General features: G+C 43.9%; 2 protein-coding genes across 2 annotated transcripts in view; both read right to left on the bottom strand.

Annotated features, from left to right (window-relative positions):
- Window positions 1-2,177: 2,177 nt before the first annotated feature.
- On the bottom strand, window positions 2,178-3,550 carry SMIM26 (small integral membrane protein 26). Its single transcript, XM_080931675.1, has 2 exons — window positions 3,371-3,550; window positions 2,178-2,512 (listed from the first exon to the last, which is right to left on the bottom strand). The coding sequence occupies exons 1-2, from the start codon at window positions 3,483-3,485 to the stop codon at window positions 2,304-2,306; spliced, it is 324 nt and encodes a 107-aa protein (XP_080787801.1). The 5' UTR covers window positions 3,486-3,550; the 3' UTR covers window positions 2,178-2,303.
- A 2,422-nt stretch (window positions 3,551-5,972) lies between these two features.
- The window catches only part of SEC23B (SEC23 homolog B, COPII coat complex component), a 33,506-nt gene continuing 25,900 nt past the window's right edge, over window positions 5,973-13,578 (bottom strand). Inside the window, exons 16-20 of the mRNA XM_080931614.1 lie at window positions 12,263-12,424; window positions 10,847-10,933; window positions 10,299-10,454; window positions 9,569-9,634; window positions 5,973-6,406 (exon numbers count right to left, since the gene is read on the bottom strand). Of these exons, the coding sequence (XP_080787740.1) occupies window positions 6,317-6,406; window positions 9,569-9,634; window positions 10,299-10,454; window positions 10,847-10,933; window positions 12,263-12,424 (561 nt within the window). The 3' untranslated portion in view covers window positions 5,973-6,316. The remainder of the gene's footprint in view (window positions 6,407-9,568; window positions 9,635-10,298; window positions 10,455-10,846; window positions 10,934-12,262; window positions 12,425-13,578) is intronic.

Here is a 13,578-nt window from a genome sequence, read left to right as displayed (position 1 = left end):
ATCTGATTAAAGGCCTTTCTCTGAATAACTGGTCTACAAATATTATTAATTTGGCTCTTCCTAATCAAAAAAAAAAAAAAAATCTAGTTTGCTGTCAGTGTCTATGGAGGGAATCGCATCCCCTGGGACTGAAGTTACAGATTGTTGTGAGCCCCCATGTGGGTGCTGGGGATTGAACCCGGGTCCTGTAGGACAGCCGTGCTCTTATTCTTTGAGCCATCTCTCCAGCCCCTTATGCTCTAGCCTTACACTGTACCACTGCCCCACGAGAGCAGAAGTCTAGCAGTTTATCCGACGCGTCTGAACACCTCTGTCCTGCCAGATGACAGACTCCCTTAGGTCTTGCCTGTCTCTCCTTATTTTTCTACAACTCTCTAAAGATGGGAGATGTTTTGTAAGATTCCTGCTGCTGGTTTCCAGAGTGCTGAGGATGTAACCAATGCTTTGTTTACACTATGAGAGCATTCCAGCTCACTTCACGCTTCCCTCCTGTCTCAGGCTGATTCAGTTCCATGCCTACCACACTGTCCTAATATAAATATATTCAGTTAGTACCAACTGGCTCTTGGCCTGCGAAGGGGATATCTTGGTAGTTTGGATTCTTATCAGACCATCCACCACTATGCCTTGCAAGTCTCAGATCGCTGAGTAAAACCCACAACCCAGGAGACCGGGTGTGGTGGCACATGCTTTAAATCCCAGCACTTAGAAGACAGGCAAGCAGAGCTATTTGAAGCCAGCCTGATCTACATAGCATTCCAGGATAGCCAGCGCTACACAGAGAAGACTCTGTCTCAAAGACACCAAAAACAAACAACACACACATTGCATAAGGGTAGAGAATTAGCTCCATGGTTCAGAGGTTCAATTCCCAGCACCCACATGGCAGCTCACGGCTGTCTGCAATTCCAGTTCCAGAGGATCTGACACCCTCTTCTGACCTCTTTGGACACCAGTTAATAATGGAGTATGTATACATACTTATTCTTGCAAAAGTCCCAAAAAACAGGTCAAATCTATCTAACTTATAAGTTATATTGTAATTCATAAGTTATCTGGTACCTACTAGTATCCGGTAGAGGGCTGCTTTGAATGTCCCATGATATTGTACTCTATCTATCCTTCACGGGACAATTAAAGTACTGTCTAATAGTAGCATGAAAAATAAGTTACATAAACTATGTGCCAAAATTTTAACATAGAAAAGCCTAATGTAATTTTCATTGTCGGGGCCAGAGAGATCACTAAGTCCCCGTGTTTGTTGCCTGACATGAGTTTGGATCCCACATAAAAAGTCTGAGGCAGAGGCACGTATCATCAATCCCAGCACTCCTAAGGCAGAGATGAAGAGAATCTCCTGAACGCTTGCAGCACAACAGCAAAGAGAGATCCTCTTCAAAAGAAGGGGTAAGACCAGGACTACCATTTAAAGTCCTCTGACCTCAACACCCACTCATGGCATGTGCCTGCCCTCGGTTACAAGTGTGTACACATACTACTTTTTTAAATAAATTTGTTTGTATTGCTTTTAACTACATTCAGGTGTGTACATCTTCAATCGAAAACATGCACCAAGTGCGGGTGCCCGCTCATCAAAGGCATCTTGATCCGATGGAACTAAAGTCTGTGACTGAGCCGGAGGAGGGTGATGAAAGCTGAACTCTGGTCCTCTGGAAGAGCAAGTACTCCTAGCTGCTGAACTATTTCTCCAGCCCCATTAGCAGATTCTTAAGAACTGAAACTTCAGGGCCAGTGAGATGGTTCAGCGGGTGCCTGAAGAGTTTGATCCACGCCGTGGAAGGAGACAACTGACTCCTGCAAACTGTCCTCTGACCTCTGTGCACACATACAGCATACCATGCATACACGTGCACTCACACAATTTTTTAAATGTTATGGCTTTATATAAACCTTTCAGCCATGTAAAATACCTCTTGAGTTATGTGTTTAGTACTATAAGAAAACATTTGGGGCTGGAGAAATGGCTCAGTGGTTAAGAGCACTAACTGCTCTTCCAAGCAGTCTTGAATTCAAATCCCAGCGACCACATGGTGCCTCACAACCACCTGTAATAGGATCTGATGCCCTCTTTTGGTGTGTCTGAAGACAGCAACAGTGTACTCATAAATAAATAAATCTTTTTTTTAAAAAAAAAAAGGAAAGAGAAAACATTTATTGCACATTATTAATGTTTATATTTTATAAATTTGAATTAAATACATTCTTTTCACAAACATGAAATGGAAATCAATGCATCTATCAAATACTGAGCCAAACCCTTGCTTCCAGAATTCAGCAGCTGTTCATGCTTGAGAGCCAGGCCCACCAGTCCATGAGTTTAGGTAGTTCATGATCCTTTGAGTAGCTGAAACGGGATTTTCTGAATACTTTATAAATGTTTTCACATAAAACCCTTTACCAAGCTCGGCCCCTTCCGTTGTTAAATCAGAGTCTTCACTTGTAAAAAGAGACATTTCGTTCCTTGAGCCATCCTCTCCATCTTCTCCAAAGTCTTAAAAAGAAAAGAACCTAAAATTATTAACTTAGACTTATTATTAAATTATTAACTTAGTCGTTGAAGCCTTGGACATGATAAACCAAAGTATGATTATGCTGTCAGGCGTCTACTGCCGTTCTTTCTCCAAGAAAAAGCAGAGACAAGAAGGGTAACCGTGATGACCGTGTAACTTTCAAACCACAAAAAACCTTCATGACCAAATATTTCCCGCAGGTTTTACACAATGGCTTTTTTGAGCTATACCTAACATACCATTGGGCCTCCCATTACAAGGCACGGTTCAATAATATTTAGTCTATTCGGCTTTGGCAAGCAGCACCGCAATCGATTTTAGAGGACTTTCCGCCACTAAGAGACACCTTCCATATCCTCTCTATCACTCTCAAGCGATTACACCAACTGACTTTCCGGATCCTTCCATTTCCAGCATGTTATTTGAAGGTTCAGGGAGTTTCACACAACAACTGCGGTGGTTTTAATACTCCTTGGTTGCTGTTAAGGCCTGAAACTGCTCACCGCAGGCGACAGGGTCTCAAGAAAATAAGCTGCTCCGGGACTATTGCCCGAGACTCTGGGATCCACCCGGCACTACACAGGTTAATTCACAAGTTCCAGCTGAACCCGGGGATCATCAATAAATAAGAAGATCCAGATGATAATACTTATTAGCTCCAGGAGTCTTGCTCTTTGCAGATTCCATCACCGTAAATTAGCTAAGTACCCGCTTGCAGCCGATTTGCTTAGTACCCCGGGTTCAAGTACAGAAGGTCACTTCGATGACCCCCCCCCCTCCGCCCCCGGCAACGGACAGGAAGTGGCGGCTGCGAGACCGATCTTGCGGGAGAACCCTACCTAACAAATCCTTTTTCCGTGTAAGGTAAAACGCCGAGCCCAGCACCGTCCAGGCGCCCATTGCGTAGACAATAGACATCCGCCGGTACCAGATCACGGCCTGGTCAGGACGCATGGCTACATAGGGGAGCCCCAGGAACCTTCCAGGTGTCCGTGGCGGCCACCAATGGGTCCTAAGCCACTTCCTGCTCCGGCCGCGATGCATTTTGGGACTCGTAGTCCACGGTTAATCCCGTGGAGGTCTTAATCAAGGAGATCATAAATTAGGCGCTCGGCTAGCAGCTGGCAACTGCACTGTGTACTATGTGATGGGGAGCAGATGGTGACTTGAAACTTACTTACTTGCGAAGTTGTAATGCCTGCCCTCTATACGTCAGACGGTACCGGAAACGGTGTTTGCAGCTCGCTTCTTTCCTGTATCTGGAATTCTAAATCCAATTCTTTTAGGCTTCCTTGGTCCTTTCTCAATCACACCGTCTCCCACCATTCCGATTTCTCACCCTATTGGCTTTTATCCTCCCTCATACAAAGGTGCACGTATCTTTAGGAAAATAAAAGCCTTACATTCCATCGACTGCTTGTCTTATTTGTAAACTTCTTCCAAGAATAATTTGTCTGCCCACCATTAAATTAAACAATCTGAGGCTGGGTAACCTAGTTCGACTATTTCAGCCTTCCTCAAACCTGACTTCTAAAGCAACTGACACCACTGACCCTGCATGCTTCTCTGGTGGCTTCAAAACATTTTTTTGTTATCTTTCCTTTTACATTTATGTTTACCCTATAGAAATATATACCTGTATAGCATTAACTCAAAAGGAACTGTGTTTAAATATAAAATTATAAATATAAAAGCAACCACATGCACACATAAAAATCTTTGCCATCCTGGAATGGGCAAAGATTTCTTTGGACATGAGAAGCCACATGAAAGCTGATTAACTGGACCTGAGAATCACAGTTGAGGAAAATGAAGATTCTTGAAGTCAGAGGCTGACATCCTTAATCACACTCCTCGTAATTTTGTGGCAGGATCTCTCCGCTGTAGCTCACTGACTCAGGCTGATCAGCAAGCCCCAGGGTCCTCCTCTCTGCACTCCCCGGTAACTAGGATTACAGGTGCTCACCTGTGTCTGGTTTCCATGTGGGTGCTGGGATTTGAACTCAGGACCTCTGGAAGAGCAGTCAGTGCTCTAACCACTGAGCCATCTGTCCAGCCCAGATGAGCAGCTGGAATTCATGTCCTATCTTCTTTAAAAGCTGACAGGTTTTCTTTTTCAAGATTTTTCTTTTTATGTGTGTATGTGTGTATACTGTATGCCACACATATTTGGTTCCATGTGGAGACCAGAAAAGGGCATCAGATACCCCTGGAGCTGGACTTAGGGGTGCTTATGAGTTTTCTGGCATGGGTGCTGGGATCTGAACCCAAGGTTCTCTGGAAGAACAGCAAGCACTCGTGACCTCTAAGCTCTCTCTCCAGCCCCTAAGGCTGAACATGGAACTATCTTACAATCTATTCCATTCTACTCCCCCCACCCCCAGTTACTTCAAGGGAGACCTGTGTACAGTTTTCAGATACATTTTATTCACAGTAACTACAGAGAAACCATGCAAATATCTGAGTAAAAACTAGATTAAAAGGTAGTATATATCACTTGGCAACATGTATGAATCTCAGATGGATTAGGGTCAATGAAAAGCAAAGAAGACAAAAACCTTGGAAGTGAACAGATATATGTAGGGAAAATCTGGTCAGTGGTCTACTGCCGTAGACTCTGCACACTTTGCTCTGGTTTAAGACTGGCTTTTTTCTCCCCTTCTTCCTGCCACTCAAGTCCCGGTTTTTCCCACCAAAACTGACCGCTTCAGCCCCTGCCTAAGGTAAGTGAGAGGCGTGCCTTGACTTCGAACAGAGCTCAGAGTCTTCATGAGGTACCCTGGACTCAGAGAGACCCACTTAGCAAGCATCCAACTCTGTATCCCCACTGAAACCCAGAAGTGAGGCTGTACGCCCATGTCCTCCATGTAACTCGCTTGGAGGCGCTCACCTCATTTTACTGAGAACACCGGGCGAGGACAGGAGTGAACACATTGTGCTTTCTTCTGTTCATTTGTAATGATAGGTCCAATGAGGACATTTTAGTTCCGATCTTACAGCTTTATGTACTCCTCTGTGTGTCTTAATTGTAAATTACATTTAAAAATCCTCTAGAAAAGGAAATATCTAAATTCTTGACATCTAAAATGTAACTGTTTACATAGTAGATGTTTCTAAAGAACAAATATGAACTCAAAAGGTGGACAACATCATCGGCCCAGGCGCCCTGACATCCAATTCATAATACTTTCTCAGGCTCTACTTAGGCCTCATTCTCTTCCCTGTGGGGCCAGCAAGACTGCTCAGCAGGTGAAGACACATGCTAAAACTTGATGGCCTTAGTTGACTCCTGAGTCCCACAACACGGAGAGAACCAACTTGAGCATGTTGTGCCAACCTCCACGAGCATGAATACGTGCACGCGCTCTCCCTCTCCCCTCTTGATCTCACACACAAACACACACACACACTTCGAGATAAAATCTGCATTATTTTGGCCAATGCTGTCCTCATCCAGATTTATTTCCTTTATGATCATTAAGACTTTCACTTAAACAAGCAGCCAAAAATACATAAACTCTGATTTTATAGACTCTAAAACATTAAGGTACAAAAGTAAGTGACATCTACAATTAGCAGAACATTTATGACATATAATTTCATGTATAGGAAAAAGGGCAGAGAGGAATACAAATAAATTATAACCTGAAGACGTACATATAAGAAAAGCCTCAGGTTATTTATTAGAATCTATCTCCCGGAAAGGTGACTGCTGCTAGGATGCCGTCAACAGTGTGAGCGCAATCTGACAGCGCCGTCTTCCACTCCCAGGCTGTGCGACCAGCTCAGGAGGCACTGGACACAGCCAGCTTCTTCAAGTGATCCATGAACACCTGCAGGCTGACATCATCGGTCAGGATGGGCGCTCCAGTCTCCTGAAATACAACCAGAAAAGCTTACTGACAAAGAACTCCACAGTCACTTACAGTTCCCAAGCTGCTCAGGACCTTCTGCCCAGAAACATTCATAGATATCCCTCTGTCCCTCCCCACCCTGTGTCCTGCCTAGCTAATGCTATCCATCAGAAGCATGCTTTCCTCAAACCTTTCCTGAGACCTGGCATTCCTGCCCACTGCTGAGAGAGCTAAGTATATAGCTCTCTATTTCCTCCCTTCTCCGAGTCCTTAAGATCTATCCTGTCCAGTTGTGAACCCTCCAAGGCGTGTACACCAGAGCCCCTTGTGGGGCACACCAAGGGCAGCACCACAACTATCTCTGAAGTGTGCTAACAGAAAGGCGTCACAGGAAAGTGACTGAATAACACCACCACCAGATGCTATCTATATATCAGAACAAGTTTATGAATTAATGAATGTTCCGAGGGAAAAAGAATAAATAGAAATCACAGTTTGTAGCAAGACATCAAATCAAAAAAGAGCTAACATATGAACATGCCTAAAGTACTTAGCTTATATCACCTAGAAGGTAGCTAGAAATAATGGTATGTATAACTTATCTCTTTCTTTTCATAAATTCATGAGCAAAACCATACAGTGATGGAGATAAGACAATCCAAAGGTCCAGAACAATTACAGAGCCACAGTCACAAAACAGAAAAGTCACAGAACATTTTTCTAAAAAGCAATGGCTTTATTAATGCCATTAATAAGGTAGCTGTTATTGCAGAGAAGATTATTAGAGACACAGAAGGGCAACCCATCTAGAAAACATAATTCTAAATATGTACACACCAAACAGGGCTGCAAGGCACATGAGGACATAACTAAAGAAAGAGCAGAGGAAGAGATAAAGCCAGAGCTGGGGCTCTCACACACTAGAGGAAGGACAAATAGCTGGAAGGATAGATAAGAAGGCAGCGACGCCACCAGCTGTGACCAATGAAAGAACATTGACAGAACAAGCCCAGAAGCTGTACAGTACACATTCCTCTCAGGTGGCTCTGGAACGTAAAGCAAAACGGATCATGTCCCAGATCATAAAACAAACTTCATCAAATTTAAAAGAACTAAAATCATACAAAGTATGTTTCCAACCAAAATAGAATCTACAGAGAAATCAGTAACAAGCAACAAGGAAAACTGCATATTTGGAAACTAAGCAACACACACCGAAACCACCAACACACACCAAAACTGGCCGATGAGACACAGTGGCAGCAGTGCCTACAGAGAGCAGCAGAAATGAGAAGAAAAGCGACACACTGACAACCACCTGTTTACTTATCACTAATCACCTGCGTATTTGTTTATTTATTTACGTGTATACGTGTTTTACCTGCATGCATGTTTGTGTCCCTTGTGCATGCAGTGCTTTTGGAGGCCAGAGGAGGGCACTGGATCCCATAGGGCTGGAGTTAAGGATGGTTGTGACCCACCAGATGGGTGCTGGGAACCAACTGGGTTCTCCTGAAGAGCAGCCAGTGCTCTTCCCCACTGAGCCATCTCTCCAGGCCCACACACCACCACCAAAGCTCTATCACCAGAGGAAAAGAACTCTAAAGGAAACAGAAGACAGCAGCAGAACAGAGAGCGGTCAGCCAGGCTGAAAACATGATGGAGGATGTCAGGGAAATGAAGCCCTGGTACCTCTGAAGAAAAGCAAACTTCCAAACTTGCAGGCCAGGGGAAGGAGGTGAAATTGACTAATAAAAGGAATGAAGCTGGAATGCAACCAGTCTTTGGACAACTAAAGAACGGTTTGCGTGTGTGTGTGTGTGTGTGTGTGTGTGTGTGTGTGTGTGTGTGTGTCTGTCTGTCTGTCTGTCTCTTCCTCCCCCCTCCCTCCCTTGCTCCCTCCCATGCGTGCTCGATCTCTCTCTCCTCTCTCTCTCTCTCTCTCTCTCTCTCTTGAGCTGTGTGTGTGTGTGCCTGTCTGTCTGTCCCTCCCTCCCTCCCTCACTCTCTCGCTCTGTGTGTGTGTGTTTGTGTGTTTGACAGTCGAACAAAAATGATTCCCGAAAGCACACAACTGCCCAATTACTCGACATGAACAAGATAATCTGAAGCCCTCTGAAAGACCCAACAAGCAGAGGAAAGAGTCAGATGCAGATAGATATTTGCACCAACCAATCAACAGAAGCTGCTGACCCTGTGGTTGAATTAGGGAAAAGCTGGAGAAAGCTGAAGAAGAGGCAACACTGTAAGAGGACCAGCAGTCTCAGTTAACCTGGACCCCCAAGATCTCTCAGACACTGGATCACCAAACTGGCAGCATACACCAGCCTCTATGAGGCCCTCAACACATACAGAGCAGAGGACTACTGGGTCTGGGTCCAGTCAGAGAAGATGCACCTAACCCTCAAGACACTGGAGGCCCCAGGGAGTTCCAAGGGGTAGGTGGGTTGAGGACATCCACATGGAGAAGGGGGGCAGGGAGGAGGTTGGGTGGAAATACCTGCATCTGATTCTTTCAGCTGCTTGTTGGGTCTTTTGGAGGGCTTCAAATTATCTTGTCCATATTGAGTATGGGGATCTCTTCGTATAATTACTATTTGACTTCTTTTTTTTTTGAGACAAGAGTCTCAGTTTGGCTAGCCGAGAACACAGAGATTCACTCACCTCTGCCTGCAGAGTGCTGGGGTTAAAGGCATGTGCCAGACATGTTCAACTTTTATATTATTTCTTATAACTGCAGATAAACTCACATTTATCTCAAAAGGCAAGTTAAAAACACTTTAAGGATCATTGAAAGAGAAAGAAACTTGGGGAATAATTAAGGAATGAAGTCAGGCTGACAGTGAACACGAGATAAGATAAATAGGGAGGAGATGGCATACAGACGAGAGAGAGAGAAGCTGAGGCCATGTTCCATGTGCACAGGAGAGCTGCACAGGGGCCGCGGTGGTGCGTCTACACCCGGCACAGGAAGATCTATCTATCTATCTATCTATCTATCTATCTATATATATATATATACACACACACATATATATGAGACCCACTCACAACGCGAATATGTTACCCCTACAAAATTCCAAGTCATTCGGTCCCTGGACCAAATCAGGTCCAATTTATAGGCTCAAACAGGCTTTAAATAAAAAAGATGGGTTTTCTCCCCAAATACGTGACAATTCTTACCTGTCCCCAAGCATACAGGTTATTGTGTGTCTGAGAAGGATTAACTTTAGACAACAGGAATCGAGCCTTTTAAAAAAGGTTAAAAATTAAAAATAATATTAGTGTACAAACAAGTTAAGATTTTACAACATTTCTTTATTTAAATTAGATTTTTTTTTGCTTTTTAGAAATCTATTGCTTTTATTCTTTTTTAAGATTTATTTATTTATTATATATGAGTACACTGTAGTGTCTTCAGACACACCAGAAGAGGGCATCAGATCTTATTACAGATGGTTGTGAGTCACCATGTGGTTGCTGGGATTTGAACTCAGGACCTCTGGAAGAGCAGTCAGTGCTCTTAACCACTGAACCATCTCTCCAGCTCCTACTGATTTCTCTTAAGCCCAGGTTCCCATCTACAAATGATCCAGAAATATTGATAATCTTATACTTTTGTATCAGTACATTCATTTAACAAACCACTCCTAAGCATGGCAAGGGACACGTCAGAGGCAGAGATCTGAGGCTCGTGGTTTGAGACCAACCTTCATTGTACAGAGTGAGCCTCAGGCCAGCCTGGAAGTGAAATAAACAGCTGGAACAAGGCCAAACTCACGGCTGAAAGACCACCTGTATGCAAATTTATGCCACTCTATAAAGTTGTAACCAGCCTGCTTACATTAACAGCTATAACATAAGTCATGAAACAACAAGAAAGTCCATTAGAGCTGGAACAGGGCTCACCCACCTGACTGCCACCATGCTCTGTGTTGATATAACGTGGCATTGGGAAGCGTGCCTGCAAAATTTCTTGGGCATCATCCAGTGGTGCCTGCAGAAGGTGCTTGAAGTTTTCATACTCAGACATGTCCTGGTACCCAGCTTTCCGCCACTGGGCTATGGTCTACAGCAAGACAAACCAACCACACTGCTGTTGAGGCACTCTAACACTTGAGACATTTTTCCACTAGCACCATCCAAAGGTGAACAAGCTATGACAGTTGGCGTTAACTGTTCACCTGACAAATTCTAGGGTTACCTATAGACTGGCATCTAGGCACCAAGCCTGGTGACTGAAGTTTAACCCGAGGACCCAGTGGTGGATGGGGAAAGCAGCCTGCTGCAAGTGTCCTCTGACCACATTCACATTGGAATCTATCTGCTCCAGGACCAAGATGGTAGACAGACAGAATTGATTCCCCAAACTGTACCAAAGTCATACAGATTCACAAACATATACACACAACAAATTGAAGTAAGTAACAGGGGGAAAAAAAACTGATGACATCCTCTTACCTCACCAAGATAAATGACAATTTGGAAGAAAGTATCCATCAGCAGAATTCTATCAGCCAGAATGCTGCTGCTGTCCAGGAGTACAGGCTATGGAAAGACAGACAGGCAGACATTGGTCTTTCCTCCACATAGCCGTCCCTCCAGCCCCACATGCTCAAGCCTACAAAACAGCCAGGAAGCCATTTGCAAATGGTTCCAGCACAGGGGGCAGCACGGGGCTCCCCTCGTCACACACTGGTAACCGGTAGCTCTCAATCTCAGTTTTGTAGAAGAGACAAGCCACTGACACTCCATCGACTGGGGAAAGAACTGATGCTAAGAACACGGTTCTGAGCTTTCTCTGATCTCTCAAGTCTCAGGCAGCTACCACTAAAATGAACAGGGATGCCCACTGGGAACACAGAGTTTAATGCAAGTTTTTAAAGTTTACCACAAAGCATATTTCATTATGATTTCTATTTCAATAATAAAAAGTTACTTGTACTCATTTCAGAAAATCTGTAGCTGAAAACCAGAAATACTCATCTTTGGGTTCATTTCCATATTCTTCACTTTTATAGCTTCTAGTTTATGCATCTTAGAATTTATTTTGTTGGTATCCCTTTTTAGTTTAAAACCTCTGTTGGCTTTATTTGCAAGTTGGGAAACATTGGCAATCAGTAAGTTTTTAAGGAGTTTTCTGTGGTCCACTTGCCGCGCCCACAGCTCAGAGCCTGTTGGAGCCAGTGGCGGCTCACTGTTCACCTCCGCTGTTCTGATTCCACGCTTGCGCGTCTCAGGACAGTTTTACTTCTGCTCCAATACGGCTCCGGTGGGTTGTCTTTCTCCAGAATGTTTGTCACAGGGTATTTACAATACTAAAAGGTTTATGCTTCTTTTTTAACCATGTACCATGTTAACATTTTACTGTGTTGTGTAAATTATGTGACTGTGTCTTAGAATACTAACTATTTTCCCTCTGCTGAGGAGAGGGCCCGCCACTACTTTCCTTCCTTATTTTTACAATGTTAGAACCTGGGCCTCATGCTTTCACGGCAGCTTCTCTACGCACCCCAAATTCTCATTTTCTGTTTTCTCCCAGAAAACTTGTTCTGTAGTCATAGTCATATTTCTCTCAGATACTTCACATGGCTCGGAATTACTGAGCAAAGTACGCAAACTCATAACACTGTGGTTTTTAAGGTTATTTTTTATTTTGTTTTGGGTTTTTTTTTCCCACACACCCACACAAAAGGCTCAATCTTTTGACATTTCCTATTTTTTACATACTCAGAAACAATATAAAGTTACTATAAACTCAATGTTTTGTTTACAGTTCTGCCCTAAGACTATACTTGATGAAGGGAAAATACAAAGCACAAACCCCTCATGGTTAGTCCCCACATGAGAAAAGCATGCATGTCGGGCCAGCCTTACCTCTGGAGGTCCGTGGAAGGAGTAAGAATAGAGAATGGGCTGGATCATGATGAGGGACTGAGTCAGATCCTGCCGGGCAAAGTGGTGTCTGTAATAGGATGACTCATCAGGACTGTTGTTAAACACTTGCAGGAATGGAGATCGTCTCAGATGGAACATGAACTGCATTTACAAAAGCAGGAGCCAAATAAGCACATGTGTGACGCTGGATTCAGAACCAACCTACTCTGGGTCTGACACATGAACCTGAGCCAGAAGAGTGTGGGTCAGAGACACAGAGGGCGGCAGAAGGGAAACAGCGTGCCTTTCACTGGACACACAGCTCACGGTGGATCTGGCTTGTTCTGTGTCTGGCCTCAAACCTGAGACTCTCCTGCCTCAGCCCTCCAAGTGGGAATTAAAAGTGTGTGTCTCCACATTTGTCTCAGTGTTGAGATATTGTCATTGTGCACTGTCTTTGTGTTATCCAAATGCTCATTTCTGTGCCCAACAGAGTGGAGTGCAGACTGGACTTTGATATTATTATTTATATTGTGTAAACACGCCCTCTCTCACCTTCTGACTGGTTTAATAAAAAGCTGATGGCCCATAGCTAAGGTAGGAAGTAGGCGGGACATCCAGTAAGAGAGGAACTCTGGGAGAGAATCAGGCTTGGGAAGGGAGGATTCAACAGGCAGACATAAAGGAAGAGAGGTAACTAACGGGCCACATGACAGAACTTAAATGAGAATACAGGTGTTAAGGTCTAGGAGCTGGCTGGGAACAAGGCCTAGCTATAAGGCCTGGACATGCATAAATAAGTATAAGCCTCTGCCATTATTTAGAAGCTGACAGTCCCAAAAAAAAGTCTCATTATAGCTCAGTTAGAAAAGAAATTATAGAGATCCGGTGCACAAGAATGTGGATGTATTTAATACCACACAATTATATATTTCCAATGGGCTAAGATGATTAATTTGAGGCTAAAGAATTGCTGCTCCTGCAAAGGATGTGAACTCATCTCCCAGCACCTAGATCAGGTGGCTGACAACTACCCATAATTCCAACTCCGGGGATCCACTGTCCTCCCTGAAAGCACTGCACTCTTCCGTCCATAACTACACATACAACTCCACGCACAAATTAAATCTGTTTTTAATTATTTATTATTTATTTTATGTATATGAGTACCCTATTGCTGTCTTCAGACACACCAGATGAGGGCATCAGATCCTATTACAGATGGTTGTGAGCTACCCTGTGGTTGCTGGGAATTGAACCCAGGACCTCTGGAAGAGCAGTCAGTGCTCGTAACCACTCCAGCCCCTAAATCTTTT

This window comes from Micromys minutus, assembly GCF_963924665.1.
Source record: "Micromys minutus genome assembly, chromosome: 17".
In the NCBI taxonomy this organism is placed as follows: Eukaryota; Metazoa; Chordata; class Mammalia; order Rodentia; family Muridae; genus Micromys; species Micromys minutus.
Note: the sequence above shows the minus strand (reverse complement) of the source record. Positions and strands in the feature narration are given on the sequence as shown.

What these genes read in the sequence shown, in the direction of transcription:
- SMIM26 (XM_080931675.1), bottom strand. Translation starts at nt 3,485, where the DNA reads ATGCGTCCTGACCAGGCCGTGATCTGGTACCGGCGGATGTCTATTGTC. An exon ending in ACGGAAAAAGGATTTGTTAG is followed by an intron (nt 2,513 to 3,370) that starts GTAGGGTTCTCC and finishes TTTCTTTTTAAG; the next exon opens with ACTTTGGAGAAGATGGAGAG.